The sequence below is a fragment of the Aspergillus brunneoviolaceus genome (assembly GCF_003184695.1).
Source record: "Aspergillus brunneoviolaceus CBS 621.78 unplaced genomic scaffold BO95scaffold_1, whole genome shotgun sequence".
Classification (NCBI taxonomy): Eukaryota; Fungi; Ascomycota; class Eurotiomycetes; order Eurotiales; family Aspergillaceae; genus Aspergillus; species Aspergillus brunneoviolaceus.
In genome coordinates this window covers 495,564-510,613 of record NW_020290731.1, presented here as the reverse complement: position 1 = coordinate 510,613, position 15,050 = coordinate 495,564, and the positions used below count along the sequence as shown (strand labels likewise).

General features: G+C 55.8%; 5 protein-coding genes and 1 non-coding gene across 6 annotated transcripts; 4 read left to right on the top strand and 2 right to left on the bottom strand.

Annotated features, from left to right (window-relative positions):
- The first annotated feature begins 938 nt into the window (after positions 1-938).
- BO95DRAFT_4836 (feruloyl esterase B precursor) lies at positions 939-2,960 on the top strand. Its single transcript, XM_025590302.1, has one exon. It carries the CDS (start codon positions 1,129-1,131, stop codon positions 2,695-2,697), a length of 1,569 nt encoding a protein of 522 aa, XP_025448012.1. The 5' UTR covers positions 939-1,128; the 3' UTR covers positions 2,698-2,960.
- ap3 (putative aspartic-type endopeptidase) lies at positions 2,857-5,047 on the bottom strand (the record flags this gene model as incomplete). Its single annotated transcript, XM_025587902.1, has 2 exons — positions 2,857-2,880; positions 3,419-5,047. The coding sequence occupies 2 exons, from the start codon at positions 5,045-5,047 to the stop codon at positions 2,857-2,859; spliced, it is 1,653 nt and encodes a 550-aa protein (XP_025448011.1).
- Positions 5,048-5,627: 580 nt separating this feature from the next.
- BO95DRAFT_402561 (nucleotide-diphospho-sugar transferase) lies at positions 5,628-7,085 on the top strand (the record flags this gene model as incomplete). The annotated part of the gene is made up of 5 exons (XM_025583892.1): positions 5,628-6,009; positions 6,066-6,160; positions 6,231-6,596; positions 6,660-6,800; positions 6,866-7,085. The coding sequence occupies 5 exons, from the start codon at positions 5,628-5,630 to the stop codon at positions 6,905-6,907; spliced, it is 1,026 nt and encodes a 341-aa protein (XP_025448010.1). The 3' UTR covers positions 6,908-7,085.
- A 362-nt stretch (positions 7,086-7,447) lies between these two features.
- BO95DRAFT_t1 lies at positions 7,448-7,518 on the bottom strand. Its single transcript has one exon. It is a non-coding gene; the product is annotated as a tRNA-Gly (tRNA).
- A 311-nt stretch (positions 7,519-7,829) lies between these two features.
- dppIV (prolyl dipeptidyl peptidase DppIV) lies at positions 7,830-10,358 on the top strand (the record flags this gene model as incomplete). The annotated part of the gene is made up of 3 exons (XM_025589467.1): positions 7,830-7,999; positions 8,048-9,666; positions 9,707-10,358. The coding sequence occupies exons 1-3, from the start codon at positions 7,949-7,951 to the stop codon at positions 10,356-10,358; spliced, it is 2,322 nt and encodes a 773-aa protein (XP_025448009.1). The 5' UTR covers positions 7,830-7,948.
- A 1,847-nt stretch (positions 10,359-12,205) lies between these two features.
- BO95DRAFT_437665 (flavin-containing monooxygenase) lies at positions 12,206-14,783 on the top strand. The gene is made up of 2 exons (XM_025585327.1): positions 12,206-13,269; positions 13,332-14,783. The coding sequence occupies exons 1-2, from the start codon at positions 12,654-12,656 to the stop codon at positions 14,567-14,569; spliced, it is 1,854 nt and encodes a 617-aa protein (XP_025448008.1). The 5' UTR covers positions 12,206-12,653; the 3' UTR covers positions 14,570-14,783.
- The last annotated feature ends 267 nt before the right edge of the window (positions 14,784-15,050 follow it).

Sequence of the window (15,050 nt, the reverse complement as noted above, 5' to 3'; positions counted from 1 at the left end):
GAGGTGGAAATGCAAATGTTGCATCGATCCGATCCACCCCCCCACCGTTCGGCGCAAACACCCATTCCAAGCAAATGCAGATCTTTCTCACCGTCAAGCAGGCCGCAAGTCGACTCGATGCAAAGAACCTGTGCCACTGTAGCACAATGTACTTAGAGCGTCGATTGTGGACTTCTTTTCCGTAAGTATCACCCGAAGCTTAAGCGCAACACGAAACAGGAATCGATCCAGTCGAGGAATATGAATCGCCTCTCGTTTTCATGCCCCCTGGGTGGCCTGTCGAGCTCATCTCTAATACAGATACGACTTGCATGATAGTCCATCTTCAGTGTTAATCTATTTGCCCTGGGACTAGAATCGAAATGCACTGACTGAACGGATTTTATCCTGCTGACCTATCATGTGCATTCCAGCGACCGATGGACTGGGCTGCATGGAATAGCGAACAAGAGCTTTTTCGGTTGGGTACCCCGACCCGGGACACGCTTCTTGCTTGCAGTTCTTCTCCATAGTAGATCGTCAACGCGAACATGGCATCTGCTTCTGATGACCGTATCCTGCTCTCACAGAGCCCGTCCAGGCTTATGAATGCGTCCAACACAAATGTCGGCCGCTCGCAAGCACCATAAGATCAATTGTGCAGACATCCTCCTCTCGATGGCTCCCCTGATATCCAAGGTCATCAGAGCCTCCTGTTCCCTGTTTTGAATTACGATCTCCGGGCAGCTCTTAGCGGGCTCCAGTGCCATATGGCCCAGCAGCGGTGGGTTCCGATCGGCTCCACCGACGAACTCCCGATCGAGCTGCCGTCCATGTCGATCTATACTTTAAGTTCCTCCACAACAAGGAAATTTGCCTAATCAGGGAGCGTATCAAACCGCACTCCGCTACCGCGCCATGGCACGGACACTGGTATCTGCGGATATTTTCCCTGGCGATTCAGTTGCCATGCAAATGGGCTGCGTGTGATGCCGCTGATCCACCAGGATGTCTCTTGGATTTCCACGCGGGCTCGAACGAGGCACAAACCTGGAAAATCCGGGCCCAGTATAAAGCAGCGCTGATGTCCCGACTCATGAAACAGAGCAGACGCTTGCCACAGTCCAGTGCCTCACTCTCACTACCAGGATGGTTCTGCCCACGCCCCGGTCTTTAACCTTGGCTGCTGTTGCGGCTACCCTTTTGGGTGCTTCGGCAGTAAATGCGGGGAACTGCTCGGTAGCCGGCATCGCCCAACCCTCGATCCCTGATGGGCAGCTGTTACAGCTGACTGCTATTCCAGTCACTGGCTACCAGAATGGCAACACGACACTGAGCTTCTGCAATGTGACAGTCACATACACCCATCCCGGGAAGAATGACGCTATCCACACTACTGTCTGGCTTCCCCTCTCGAGCTGGAACGGCCGGCTTCAGGGCTCCGGGGGTGGCGGCTATGCAATGCGTCACGACGACTCGGTTCTAGCAGAAGCGGTCGGCCTCGACTATGCCGTTGTAGCCACAGACGGTGGCCACGGCCTCGTATCCCAGAACTCCGCCGCCTGGTCACTGGATGCATCCGACCAAGTGAACATGGCCCTTCTCGACGACTTCGCCTACGTTGCCTTGAACGATGCGGCCGTCATCGGCAAGCAAATCAGCCACAGCTTCTATGGCTACGGGCCAAACCGCTCGTACTGGAACGGCTGCTCCACCGGCGGCAGACAAGGACTCATGCTCGCGCAGCGGTATCCCACGGCCTACAACGGAATTATGGCTGCGGCCCCCGCCATCAACTGGCCCACCTTCCTGGTGGCGGAATACTGGCCGCAGTTCGTCATGAATCAGCTCCAGTCACACCCGCCGACGTGCGTGACCGACGCCATCACCGCCGCCGCCATCACCGCCTGCGACGCCCTCGACGGCGTCACCGACGGCGTGATCTCAGCTCCCGACCTCTGCACCTTCGACCCTCTCACCTTAGTCAACCAAACCGTCGCATGCAATGGTAGCAGCGTGACCGTCACCAAACCCGCAGCGCTAGCTGTCTCGCTAATCTGGACCGGAATGCGGTCTTCGAACGGCACATTCCAGTGGTACGGTCTCGAGCGCGGCGCCCCGCTCTCCACGGGCAGCGGCAGCCTCGCCGCCACCACCTGCACCTCTCCAACCAACTGCACGGGCTCCCCCTTCGCCATCTCCTCCGACTGGATCCGGCGGTACGTCCTACAAGACCCAGCCTTCGACCTGACCACCCTCGACCACGCGGACCTAGACACCATCCTCTTCCGCTCCACCGCCGAATACAACGCGATCATCGGCACCGACGACCCGGACCTCTCCGCCTTCAAGTCCGCCGGCGGGAAACTGATCACGTGGCATGGGCTGGCCGACCCGCTGATCTTCCCCAAGGGCACCGAGCACTACTACCGGCAGGTGCAGGCGCGGGACCCGGCGGTGCGCGACTTCTATCGCTTCTTCCCGGCCCCGGGCGTGCATCATTGTTCCGGGGGCGAGGGCCCCGTGCCCGTGGACCCGTTGGCGCAGGTCGTCGACTGGGTGGAGGCGGGTGTGGCGCCGGCGACGCTGCACGCGCAGGCGGCGGATGGGCGCACGCGGTCGCTGTGTCCGTGGCCGCTGGTTTCGATGCACAAGGGTGGGGATGTACGGGAGGCGGGATCGTATGCTTGTGAGAGACCGCTGAGGCAATGGTTCTGATTTTGTGTCCTGGCGATTACTTCCGGGTTCGAGCATCTATTTAATCGAGCATAATTTGATCAAGAATAATTCGACTAAGCAGTTGTCGCCATATCGAAGGAGAGAAATGCAGCTATTCATAGTGTTCAGCCGCCTGGGACCAACGTGGTACGGTAAATGTCAAACCCAGGGGTGGTTGGTCTCCTGAACCATGGCTCGGCGATCAGCCGAGTCCCTGACAAGTTTCCGGGCTCGCAACTCTCTCCCTGCAAGCTAGGATGTAGATAGGGATGTGAACAGGGAACTTATTGTCCCCTGTCGCCCCGCCATTCAGAGTAAAAAACAAGGCCCTGCACAATGACAAAGACTGACTCCACGACTTGATTCAGCATTGGAATAGGAAATCTACAACCCCGCAGCAGGAAGACCATGACCAGCGCCACCCACCAAACCCCCTCTTGAGTAAGGTTCTCAAGACAGAGAGCACATTTGCATGAAAAACCTGCACCGAAGATAGTACCCGAAGATGAATCCGTGATTCTGCATTCTATCCCATCTCATGCGGTCCTTCGTTCCGATATACACCAAGCTCGACAGGGGTTTTAGCCCGCGACCGACCCGCTGGCCATCCACCACCACCACCGGGCCTACTATCACTAAGAGTACTCGTAAACTCATAATCTGTCCAGTGCGGACCCTGCAGCGAATCCGGCCAATTCTTGCCACCTCCACCACTACCAACCTTATCAAGAGAGGCACGACGACGACGAGTAACGCACCACAGCGTGAACAAGACGGTCGCACCTATACTTACCACGCCGCAGGCGACGCCAATCCCTATCTTAGCACCTGTCGACAGTGTCTCAGTGCTGCAATCCTCACAAGATGAACGTCCATTAGTGGTGGTATTCGTCGTCGAAGCGGAAGCGGATGCGGCAACAGTCGCAACCGGGAGCGCCGTCCACACCCCGGACCAACTATCCTCCCAACCATTGTCTGATCCAAGGACAGTAGTATCCTCGGGCTGGATGACGGTGGTCGACGGCGTCTGCAGATTGGGGCCGGGCGCCTGCGCCAGGAACCAATTGCCCGTGCCACTGCCGCTATCGCCCCAGTTGACTCCGACAAATGCGACCTGCAGAAAGGCGCGGCCGAGGGCGTAGACGGCCCCGGCGGTGGTGGTGCCCCGGCAGGGGAAGTAGGGGGTCGGTTGGGCGACCAAAGGTGGGGTTAGGGTGAGGTTCAGCACGGCGAAGGGAATCTTGATGGTGATGTTGGCGCGGTTGGAGTTGTCCTTGGCGAAGGTGAAGGCTAGGTAGCTGGGTGAGGTGATGAAGCTGCGGTAAGCGGGATTTGAGGTGTTCCAGATGTAGAGGCCGTGGGTGCTCTGGTAGGTGACGGGGAGGTGGGCGGCGATGGCGTCGCAGGTGCTTTGGGGGAGGTAGATATAGGGGTCCCCGGGGCTGGAGTAGACGGTGATTCCGTTGGAGGTAATTGAGGAGTTGCCGGCGGCGAGAAGACCTGTGGGGTTGCTGTTTGTGGTGCTGTTCGTGGTTGAGGAAGACCACGGCGAGCCTCCGCGGACTACTCCGAGACTGATGTCGCGAAGCTTGATTGGCAACCCTCCATCATCGGAATATGGCTGGGACGAGACTTCCCCCAGCACACGGGATTGATCGTACCCGCCCAGCAGCAAGGACCCCGCCAGGTTGTACGTGGGCGTGCCGATATGCATCCCGTACGAGTAGGACGGGATCGCCTGACCGCCACCGGAGGTGAACAGGTAACTGTCGAAAAAGGTGCCGTTAATGGTGGCCTGTCCTCGGTCCGCGAACTGCTGTTGTAGGCTGGGGGCTCCCAGGGAGAGGACTCCAAGCTCGAGAGGGTAATTGGTCCCATCCGGGTATATCTGGTATCCCTGGTCCACCACGTTCAAACTGACGTTCGGCACCATGACCCCCGAGATATCGATCAAATCGAGAGCCCACTTGGCGGTGCCGTAGATGGGGTTGTCGGTGGCAGCGCCAAAGTGCAGTGGTCCCCATGTTCCATCGTTGATGGTCAGCCGTATGGCCGTGTCGTCATACGTGGTGGAGGTCAGTTTGTCGAAGACACCCGCCCGGTTAGCATAGCAGTAGGAGGATAATGAAGTATTGGAGCAAATTGAGGAGAGGAGGATGTAGCTCTGCCAGGCTCCTCCGGGATAGAGAGCCATCTCTTGCCGGTCGCTGCCGATTTTGACCTGGACAGCTTGCCAGGGACCATCCGGGCCGTACGTCTGGCCCGTCCATGGCACGGTGAAAGGTGTTGCTGCATGGACAATGATCGGAGCAATCCAGATGCTTACCAGAAGAAAAAGAGAGGAGACCATGAGTGTAGGATCGTTTATTCAGAACGGGATAGGAAAGAGTAAGTTGTAAGAAAGGTCTGTACGATCTCAGCGGAATCTTGAACGGCTGGGCATTTTGCTCATGGGGAAAGAGCGAGGGGGGTTTAGGGTAAGGGTAGGAAAGAGCGGAGTCGAAGCTGGGGCTTCAATTCCTTGTCTGGTATGAAAACACATCAAACATTGGATCGTGTTGACAAGGCTCTAGAATGAGGGGAGTATGCAGCCATACATCGACTGCATGTACGCGCTCTGCAAGAAGGTCTATAATTGTATGATCTCTCTAGAATAGAATGGTACTGTACTGTACTATATCTGAAACTCTGATGAGCGCTGACATGACGCTAAAACGCCGCGGCTTTTCCGAACCGGGGATGGATAAAAGAGACCCTGGAGTTCCCGACGATTCAATAGGTCGAGTTGCCGCCCGACCTTGTGAACCCTGAACCCTTTCAATTCCAGCTGCTCGTTCCTCTACTGGGTATTTATCCCACACCCGACTCTTTGTTAGGTAAGTCGTTCATCCTGAGTATCCCACCCCGATGTCCATGAAAGCAGCTTTGACATGCAAGTAAAAACGTTCAGGGCAGTCCGGACCGTCTTGGTGTGCTGCTTCGCTTTCGCGGTTCTGTGGCAGCTCTGCCTGGCTGATTTCCAGCCCTCGTTCCAGTTCATCCCTCTTGGTGGCTACACCTCGGCTCCCCAGATCGACTGGTCCCGATTCGCCTACACTCAATATGCCACCAACCGAGCGTACCTCTGCAACTCGGTGATGTTGTTTGAGACCTTGCATCGCCTAGGCAGTCGAGCCGATCGCCTGCTAATGTATCCATCGGACTTCTCCACCGACGACAACTCCAGGGTTGCGAAGTTGCTCCGCAAGGCCCGCGATGAGTATAGGGTCAAGCTGGTCCCAGTCGAGCTTCAGCACCGGAAGGGCGTCGACAGTAAACCACCCATCCCACCGGTGACTTTCCCACAACTGACAGCAAGCGCATTCCAGAGACCTGGGCAGACAGCTACACCAAACTACTAGCTTTCAACCAAACCCAGTACGATCGCGTCTTGAGCCTGGACTCCGACTCAACTCTTCTCCAGGTAAGCTTTGTTGTTTGATCCGAACCCACAAAATAGGGCAGGGGAGAAGGCGCTCACAATAGCCCTACAGTCTTTGGATGAACTATTCCTGCTCGCGCCATCGCCCGTGGTCCTCCCCCGGGCCTACTGGCTCAGTCCCGCGAGCCGGACGATGAGCACTCTAATCGCATTAATCGAGCCCTCTGCGTCCGAGTTCGGCCGCATCCAACGAGCGATCGCCGACGCCGGGCCGAGCGAATTCGACATGGAGATCGTCAACAAGCTGTACCAGGACCGCGCGGGGGATCTCCCCCACCGGCCTTATTACCTCCTCACCGGCGAGTTTCGTGCCAAAGACCATACCGCCTATCTCGGCAATTCGCAGGACTCCTGGGACCCAGTCGAGGTCTTCAATCAGACAAAATTCCTGCATTTTTCCGACTGGCCTCTTCCCAAGGTATGTAAGCTAAATCCCAGGGCATATGGAAAGCAACTCACGGGAAGTTTTCCTTGTATATAGCCGTGGTTCCGAGCCAACACAAGTATCATTGAAGCGAATCAGCCGACGTGTGACCTGGACCCCCAAACGGGTATCCGTGATGACTGTCGCGCGCGAGATATCTGGCGCAGCATCTATGATGATTTTGCCTTGAGACGGCAGGTATGAACTATCCCCTCTATCTAGCGTCTGTGCTGGATTGGCGTTGTTGTTGACTCTGCGTGCAGGCAGTGTGTAATATGACGGTCAAAGATGTATATACAGTATGATGGTGCTTTTCATACTTTCTTGCTCTTTTTTATCATCCTCATTTTTGTTGTTAGAGGAGGGTATTTTCGGTGTGCCTGGTTAGCATGCTGTGTAGTTATATTGGGAAATCCTCAGGACAGCGTTGGTTTTAGAAAGGTCAGATGTGGGGAAATAGATCTCTTCAGCTCAAGATCATGGACAGATTTGGTCTGATTTTGTCTGGCGGTGTCATGTTTATGCAGGCTAGCCTTTTAGTTCTCTTGGTTCCTCTTTGAACTATATTTTGATGCAATAGCCTACCATGGTACGTGATGAATCTTATCTCTGGGAACAAAGGTCCGGGGAAGATTTGTTGACTGCGTGGATCTATACGTGAACCTGGAACGTACGGAAGGGAATGTACCGTAGAATGATGTCTTGCACTGCAAGGGGCAGAGGACAGAGTCGCAACGCAAATGATACCACTTGGAGTGCTTCAGGATAATTATTGAAACACACAGGTAAATCGGCCGGTCGCAGGCCGAGCAAAAAAAAGAGGAAAACAAAAAGAGATATCTTAGTGCATCATCCGTGAATCGAACACGGGCCTCATCGATGGCAACGATGAATTCTACCACTAGACCAATGATGCTACTTGATATCATACCTTTGTAGATAAGGTTATACAGCCCAGATCGAGCAATACAGTGCAAAACCTGCCGCTCATCCACATCAGGCAGTAAGTATACTTCCCAGGTTCTTTTGAGAAAACATCCCGTACGCGACATTCACTATTTTAGCAACTACTCATTCGCAGACCAGTTGATGGCCCCGCTAATCGAAGATCATGAGTACGACTTACATAAGCACGACGACACTGAACGCTATGCAGGAAAATAAGAAGAAAAGGGCCGAATGCACTGTAACGTTACCAGCAACCTAGCCATGGCGAGAGGGGTACAGGCACTTGGCCTGCAGCGTAGTGAAACCTCATCACGTCAGGCAAGACCGCAATCCCAGCCACCTTCCCGGCAGGTAGGCGGGGGTCCTTCTTGAAATACTCAGCATAAGTCACCGCTGGCATGCCTTGTTGCGAACAGTTGCTTCTTCCACCCTTGGCCACAGCCATGAAGGTAAGTAAGAGTGACCTGTCGCAAACCCAATCTTGCTAATATCTCCAGCATCTTTTCTTCGTCATAGGCCTCGCTCATGCCATTGGCCTTGCTCGTAATCCATATCCCCTGACCGGGGGTGGCACAAAGCGCCTGACTTTCAATGAGACCGTCGTGCGAAGGGCGATTTCGCCGTCACAAATATCAGTGGAATGGATTTCCACAGCAGAAGATGGGCAGTATGTCTACCAAGACGAAGACGGTAGTCTGAAGATCAACAATATTGTTACCAACCAAACGCAGACCCTCGTTGCATCTGACCACGTCCCGCCGGAGGTGTACAGCTACCAAGTCAAGCCCGATCTCTCGGCAGTCCTCTGGGAGACCAACCATACTAAGAAATACCGACATTCATCGCTAGCAGATTACTACATTCAAGACGTCCTGTCGTTGCAGCTTAGCCCTCTCGTTCCAGACCAGAACGGCGACATTCAGTATGCCCGATGGAGCCCGGTGGGCGACACGATCGCATTTGTCCGGGGAAACAACCTGTTCACCTGGATTGATGGGGTCACTACAGCGATCACCACGGACGGCGGGCCTGATATCTTCCATGGTGTGTCGGACTGGGTTTACGAGGAGGAGATCTTGGGGGACCGGTTCGCACTATGGTTCTCTCCCGATGGGGAGTATCTCTCCTTCCTGAGTTTCAATGAGACAGGCGTGCCGACCTACACGGTGCCATACTACATGGATAACCAGGCGATTGCGCCGCCGTATCCAGTCGAGATGCCGATCCGATACCCGAAAGTATCGCAGACCAATCCCACGGTGCAATTGAACCTTCTCCGCGTGTCTGAGAACCGCGCTCTAACCGTCCCGATCGATCCTTTCGAGTCAGATGATTTGATCATCGGTGAAGTCTGCTGGCTCACTGATACTCACACCACGCTAGCCGTCAAGTCATTCAACCGCGTTCAGGATCGTCAGGCAGTTGTGGCGGTTGACACTGCTTCAGGGCTGGCGAAAACCATCCACGAGCGCGACGGCACCGATGGATGGATAGACAACACTCTTTCGATGAACTATATCGGAGCGATCGACGACAGCTCCTCTTTATACTACCTCGATATCTCCGACCGGTCGGGATGGTCCCATCTGTGGCTCTTCCCTCTGTCGGGTGGCGAGCCGACCGCTCTCACTAGCGGCGAATGGGAGGTGACCTCCATTCTTAGTATCGACAGAGCCAGACAGCTCATCTACTACCTCTCCACCCAACGGCACAGTACTGAGAGGCATCTTTACTCAGTGTCCTACCGCACATTCGAAATCACACCTCTCGATGATGACTCCGTGCCCGCGTACTGGTCTGCGTCGTTCTCCGCGCATTCGGGATACTACATCCTCACCTACAGCGGCCCCGATGTTCCGTACCAGGAGCTCTACTCCGTCGACCAGAGCGATCCTCTGCGCACAATCAACGACAACGCTAAGACTGTTACTCAACTCCAGGACTATGCGCTCCCCAACATCAGCTACTTCGAACTACCCCTCCCCCATAGCCCCACAAACGAAACCCTCAATGTCATGCGACGACTGCCGGTGAATTTTGATCCGACCAAGAAATACCCCATCCTGTTCACCCCCTACGGCGGCCCCGGCGCGCAGCAGGTCAGCAAAACATGGCAGTCCCTGGGTTTCAACGCCTACATCGCCTCCGATCTGGAGCTCGAATACATCACTTGGGACCGTCGACAACCGGGGGACGGGTTACAAGGGGCGTGCATTCCGCACACAGGTCTCCAAGCGCTTGGGACTTCTGGAAGCGGCGGACCAGATCTACGCCGCCCAGCAGGCCGCCGCGCTGCCCTACGTTGACGAGAACCACATCGCGATCTGGGGGTGGAGTTTCGGCGGCTACCTGACGGCCAAGGTCATCGAACAGGATGAAGACGGCGATGGCATCTTCTCGCTGGGACTGATCACGGCGCCGGTGGCGGACTGGCGGTTCTACGACTCGATGTACACGGAGCGATACATGAAGATGCTGGCGGAGAACGCGGAGGGCTATGCGGCCAGCGCGGTGCGGCGGACGGCCGGGTTCCGGAGCGCCCGCGGCGGGGTCCTCATCCAGCACGGCACGGGGGACGACAACGTGCACTTTCAGAATTCGGCGGCCCTGGTGGATCTGTTGGTCGGCGATGGAGTGTCCCCGGAGAAGGTGCAGGTGCAGTGGTTCACGGACTCGGACCATAATATTAATTATCATGGGGGGAATGTGTTCTTGTATAAGCAGTTGGCAGGGCGGCTGTTTGCTGAGAAGATGCGGGGGGAGGAGGGGGTGAGGCATGGTTGGAGTCGGAGGGGGGTAGCGGTTTAGTGTACCGTAAGATGACACTGAAGTGAATGATATCAATATTGGGGCTCATATGAGTTTCTCCCGGAGTCGTTTTAGTCGGTAATCCCTTAAGTAGCTATACCCTGTCCTTCACAACGGGCCATCCTATAGCTTGACATAGTCAGTAGTAGCACTACGGGTAGTTGCAAGATGCTAATTTTTCCAATACTATGAACAAAAGCCCATGGTGAGGTACAAATCACTAGGTACCCTACACAGCAACCGATCTCAAAAAAGTACACTGAAGCATTTAGCTGCAAGCCGCGTGGCCAGAAGAAAATGTAAAAATAAGTCGATGAATATGGAATAGATCCCTAAGCGATAGCCATATAATACAAGAACTTCCACTGCTATGTACAATACAGAACCCCCACCCTCCCCACCTCCTCAGCCCCTATCGCAAACCTACTCCACCGTCAACGGAACATCCACGTCCTTCCCATCGACCCAGCTCCCATGCAACCCCTGGCGCAGCCGCACAGGCAGCATTATCCTGGCCTTGGTGCGGGGTGCAAATCCCTGGTATCGAGGAGATGCAGTAGTCGGGAATGATCATCTCTCCTCCCATCAGACCTTTAACAAAACTAGTGACTGTAGGTACTGTACTACAACTCGTCTAGGGGATAATCAACTAGTCTTCTGGATTTGCTCTATTTTGTACACCGGAATTTTTCCAAAAGCCAGGAACCGTACTCTGCCAACTGTGATTCCGGGAGAGGATGAAGCAGTGAATTTAGTACTGCTAACTCCAGACCTGAACCAAAGAGGTAAGTTAAGGGGGTTGATAGCGATGATGACAATATAGCCGGCATACCTACCTACACACCGACACTGTGCCTTTTGCTGGTTCGGATCCAGTTGCCGAATGTAGTTGCATGGCATGGCCTCGACCATTGAGCCCTGTGGGTGGGAGGAGACCCGGGGGGAGAGCGGAAGGGCAATGAAGTACCTTATTCTAATGCACGGAAGTACTAGCCCACCGTGGGGAGGGAGGATGTTCCGGCCCGCCTCCCGGTTCCGGGATCCTTAGCCTCATGTTTATGTCTGGGGGAGACCGGTTCAGGTATTTCTTGCGCCATGCCCGTTACATGTGTGCACTGCTTGGTCGCTTGGTTCGTCCTTCACTCTGGTTGCTCATTGCCCTGGGGGATTCCGGGGAGGGGGCGCTCATAGGGACGGTGTTCTCGTGCTGGTTCCCAATTTAATGTTTGTGGAGTGGGGCCTGGATTCGGAGGGTTCCGCGAAGGGGGGTGGTGGGGTTGAGTGAGTGATGGGGGTGGGTTGTTGGAGGATTTGGGAGCGGGGATGGGAGAGTGGAGTGTACATACTGAGCTGGGGTTTGGGATGGATTGAGGTTGCAGGAGGTGTTGAGGTGAGGAACAGCATACGATTGGTGAAGTAGGGGGAGTGTTGTTTCTTCTCAGGTTCCGATCTCCGGGGAGAGCATTGTATGGTAGAGTGATATCTTCATTTTTGCATATTCTTATAGACTTTAGAAGTCGGTTACATCTTGATTGGTGAAATGTACTGTACTGCACCTTTTGATCTTCCTTCTCAAGATAGGTAGTTCTGCAATAGAGCTAGTCAGACAAGAGATGTGATGAATCTCACCACCCTCCTCGGAGTAGCGTTACTGCAGCACGGGCGATGCCTGTAGGTATCTTGATTCTCCAATAGCATCGCCAAGAACTATGCAGACTACTATGTGTTCTCCGTAGGTAGCGGGTATTCAAGGCACCGAGACCATTGTAGAATCATGTGACCAACATCATGCGCTTCGTGTCGAATCCGCGTGAGGGGCTTTTTAATTCAATGATTAGTTATTCTTTCGCTTCCCCCCACTGCTCAACTACGCTCCTCACTGACCGCAGCTGCATTCGACGTAAGAAAACCGGCGGTCGCCAGTTCCTCAGGTGACAACAAGAGCATGAGCATTGTTCCCCATGTCGACGATCGGCAAGCAGGTGGAACCGTGGGGGTGTCTCTCCGCCCCCTCCACCTCTCAGACGAGCCAAAAGTGCAGCTTGGTGTGACAAAATGGTTAGCAATGGATACGTGGCTTGCAGCTTTTCAGCAGACTAGCTGCTCGGCAAAGTCTGGAGCGGGGTTCAGCTTCTGATGTCTATGACTTAAATGGCTTTTCTCCCCCCTCATTTCTCCCCAACACCGGAAAAGCTCCTCCGTGACTTCCCCCGCTTTTTCTGTAGCCAGCTACACAACAACTTGAACCAGCTCTCCCCTCCCAGAGCATAACAGGGACAGACACACCAATTCACCATGGCCGCCGCTTCAGCCCAGTACCTGCCCGGCTCGGTCGACATCCCCGTCGGGCAGTTCCCTCCGACCCTTACATCCACCGATGTCGACCCCGAAGCTATCGCCTCCCAGCTGGTGGACACGATCAACACAGCCCTCAGCAGAGGGGACATCGAGGCCATCAGCAGTCTGTTCCTGGAAGACGGCTACTGGCGGGACCATCTCTGTCTGACGTGGGACTATCGCACCGCCAAAGGTCCGGAACGAATCCAGGCGCTCCTCAAATCCGCACAGCTGCCGACCAAGATCGAGGTCGATCGATCGACCGCTCTTCGCACACCGCACGTGGGCGCGATCGACGCGTTCGGAGATGTGAAGGGCGTGGAGTTCTTCATCAAGGTCTCCAGCCCCGTCATCAGCGGGACGGGTGTCGTGCGTGTTGCCGAAGTCAAGAGCGAATGGAAGATCTTCACCTTTTTCACATCTCTCCGAGATCTGGTTGGCCACGAGGAGAGAGTCGGTCATCGCCGGCCCTTGGGAGCACAGCATGGCGCGACCAAAGATCGACGGAATTGGCAGGACAGGCGGAACGCAGAGCGCAACCTGGAAGGCGAGCCTCCGGCGGTCTTGATCATCGGTAAGCATTATTCCACCATCTGAGGACATCGTGAATATGCCCCTGACGAACATCATCATCAGGTGCCGGACAAGCCGGCCTCACCGTGGCCGCCCGCCTGAAAATGCTGGGTGTCGACAGCCTGATAGTCGACGAGGCGGACCGCGTGGGCGACAACTGGCGCAAGCGATACCACCAGCTGGTGCTCCACGACCCCGTGTGGATGGACCATCTCCCGTACGTGCCTTTCCCACCCGGCTGGCCGGTCTTCACGCCCAAGGACAAATTCGCGGAGTTTCTGGAATGCTACGTCAAGCTCTTGGAGCTCAACGTATGGACGCGGACTAGCGTGCAATCCACCTCGTGGAGCGAGGCCGACGGCCGCTGGACGATCGACCTGCAGCGCCGCAGCGAGGACGGAAGCACCACCGAAACCCGCACGCTGCAGCCCCGCCACGTGATCCAAGCAACCGGCCACTCCGGCAAGAAGGCGATGCCCACCTTCAAGGGCATGGAGACCTTCCAGGGCGACCGTCTCTGCCACAGCAGCGAGTTTCCCGGCGCCAGCGACCTGAGCGGAACGAAAAAGGCCGTGGTCGTGGGCGCCTGCAACTCGGGCCACGACATCGCGCAGGACTACTACGAGAAGGGCTACGACGTGACCATCGTGCAACGCAGCTCGACCTGCGTGGTCTCTTCCGCGTCCATCACAGACATTGGCCTGAAGGGCCTCTTCGACGAGGACGGCCCGCCCACCGAGGACGCCGAGCTCTACCTCTGGAGTATCCCCTGGGAGGTCTTCAAAGCCCAACAGATCAAGATCACGCGGGCGCAGACCGCGCACGACCGCGCCGTCCTCGACGGCCTCGCGCGCGCCGGGTTCCAGGTGGATGACGGCCCCGCGGGCGCCGGCCTGATCATGAAGTACTTCCAGCGCGGCGGCGGCTACTACATCGACGTCGGCGCCAGCCAGCTCATCGCCGACGGCAAGATCAAGGTCAAGCACGGCCAGGAGATCGCCGAGGTCCTGCCGCACGGCCTGCGCTTCGCCGACGGCTCCGAGCTCCCCGCCGACGAGATCGTCCTCGCCACCGGCTACCAGAACATGCGCACCCAGGCCCGCCAGATCTTCGGGGACGCGGTCGCCGACCGCGTCGGCGACGTCTGGGGCATGGACGCCGAGGGCGAGATGCGCACCATCTGGCGCCGCAGCGGCCACCCGGGCCTGTGGTTCATGGGCGGGAATCTAGCGCTATGTCGGTATTTCTCGAGGACGTTGGCGTTGCAGATTCTGGCTTTGGAGGTGGGGGTTGCGAAGTAGGTGCGTTGTGCAAGGCGGGTTGTTTCGGGGGATACCTCGGAAGAAGCTGGATCGGAGAAGACAGGGCAAATTAAAGCGTAACTTAGTTAGTTCTCTCGGAGGAGCACGATCGAATCCATCATGCACGACATTTCAAAAGAGAGAGAGAGAGAGAGAGAGTTTGTGTACTGTATTTATGCATAAGGCATAAAAAATGAGCACTGTATGAATGCGCACTGTAAATCCCTCAACCGGATAAAACCCCCCTTAGATTAAGCCCCGCAAGGCGGAACGGACCCTTGTGCATCATTATTATTTGCAGAGACTAGCAGACTGGTAAGTACTAAGCGGAAAGCAAACGGGCCTCGGGACCGGTCGCCGTACGCCGGAGAACCAACACCATCACGCGGAGACGGGCGGGCGGGCCAGAACTTCTACGAGTAACTAACTATTCTCCGGGTTCGTTCTCAGTCTAGGTACTCCGTACTCATTTCCCTTTCTC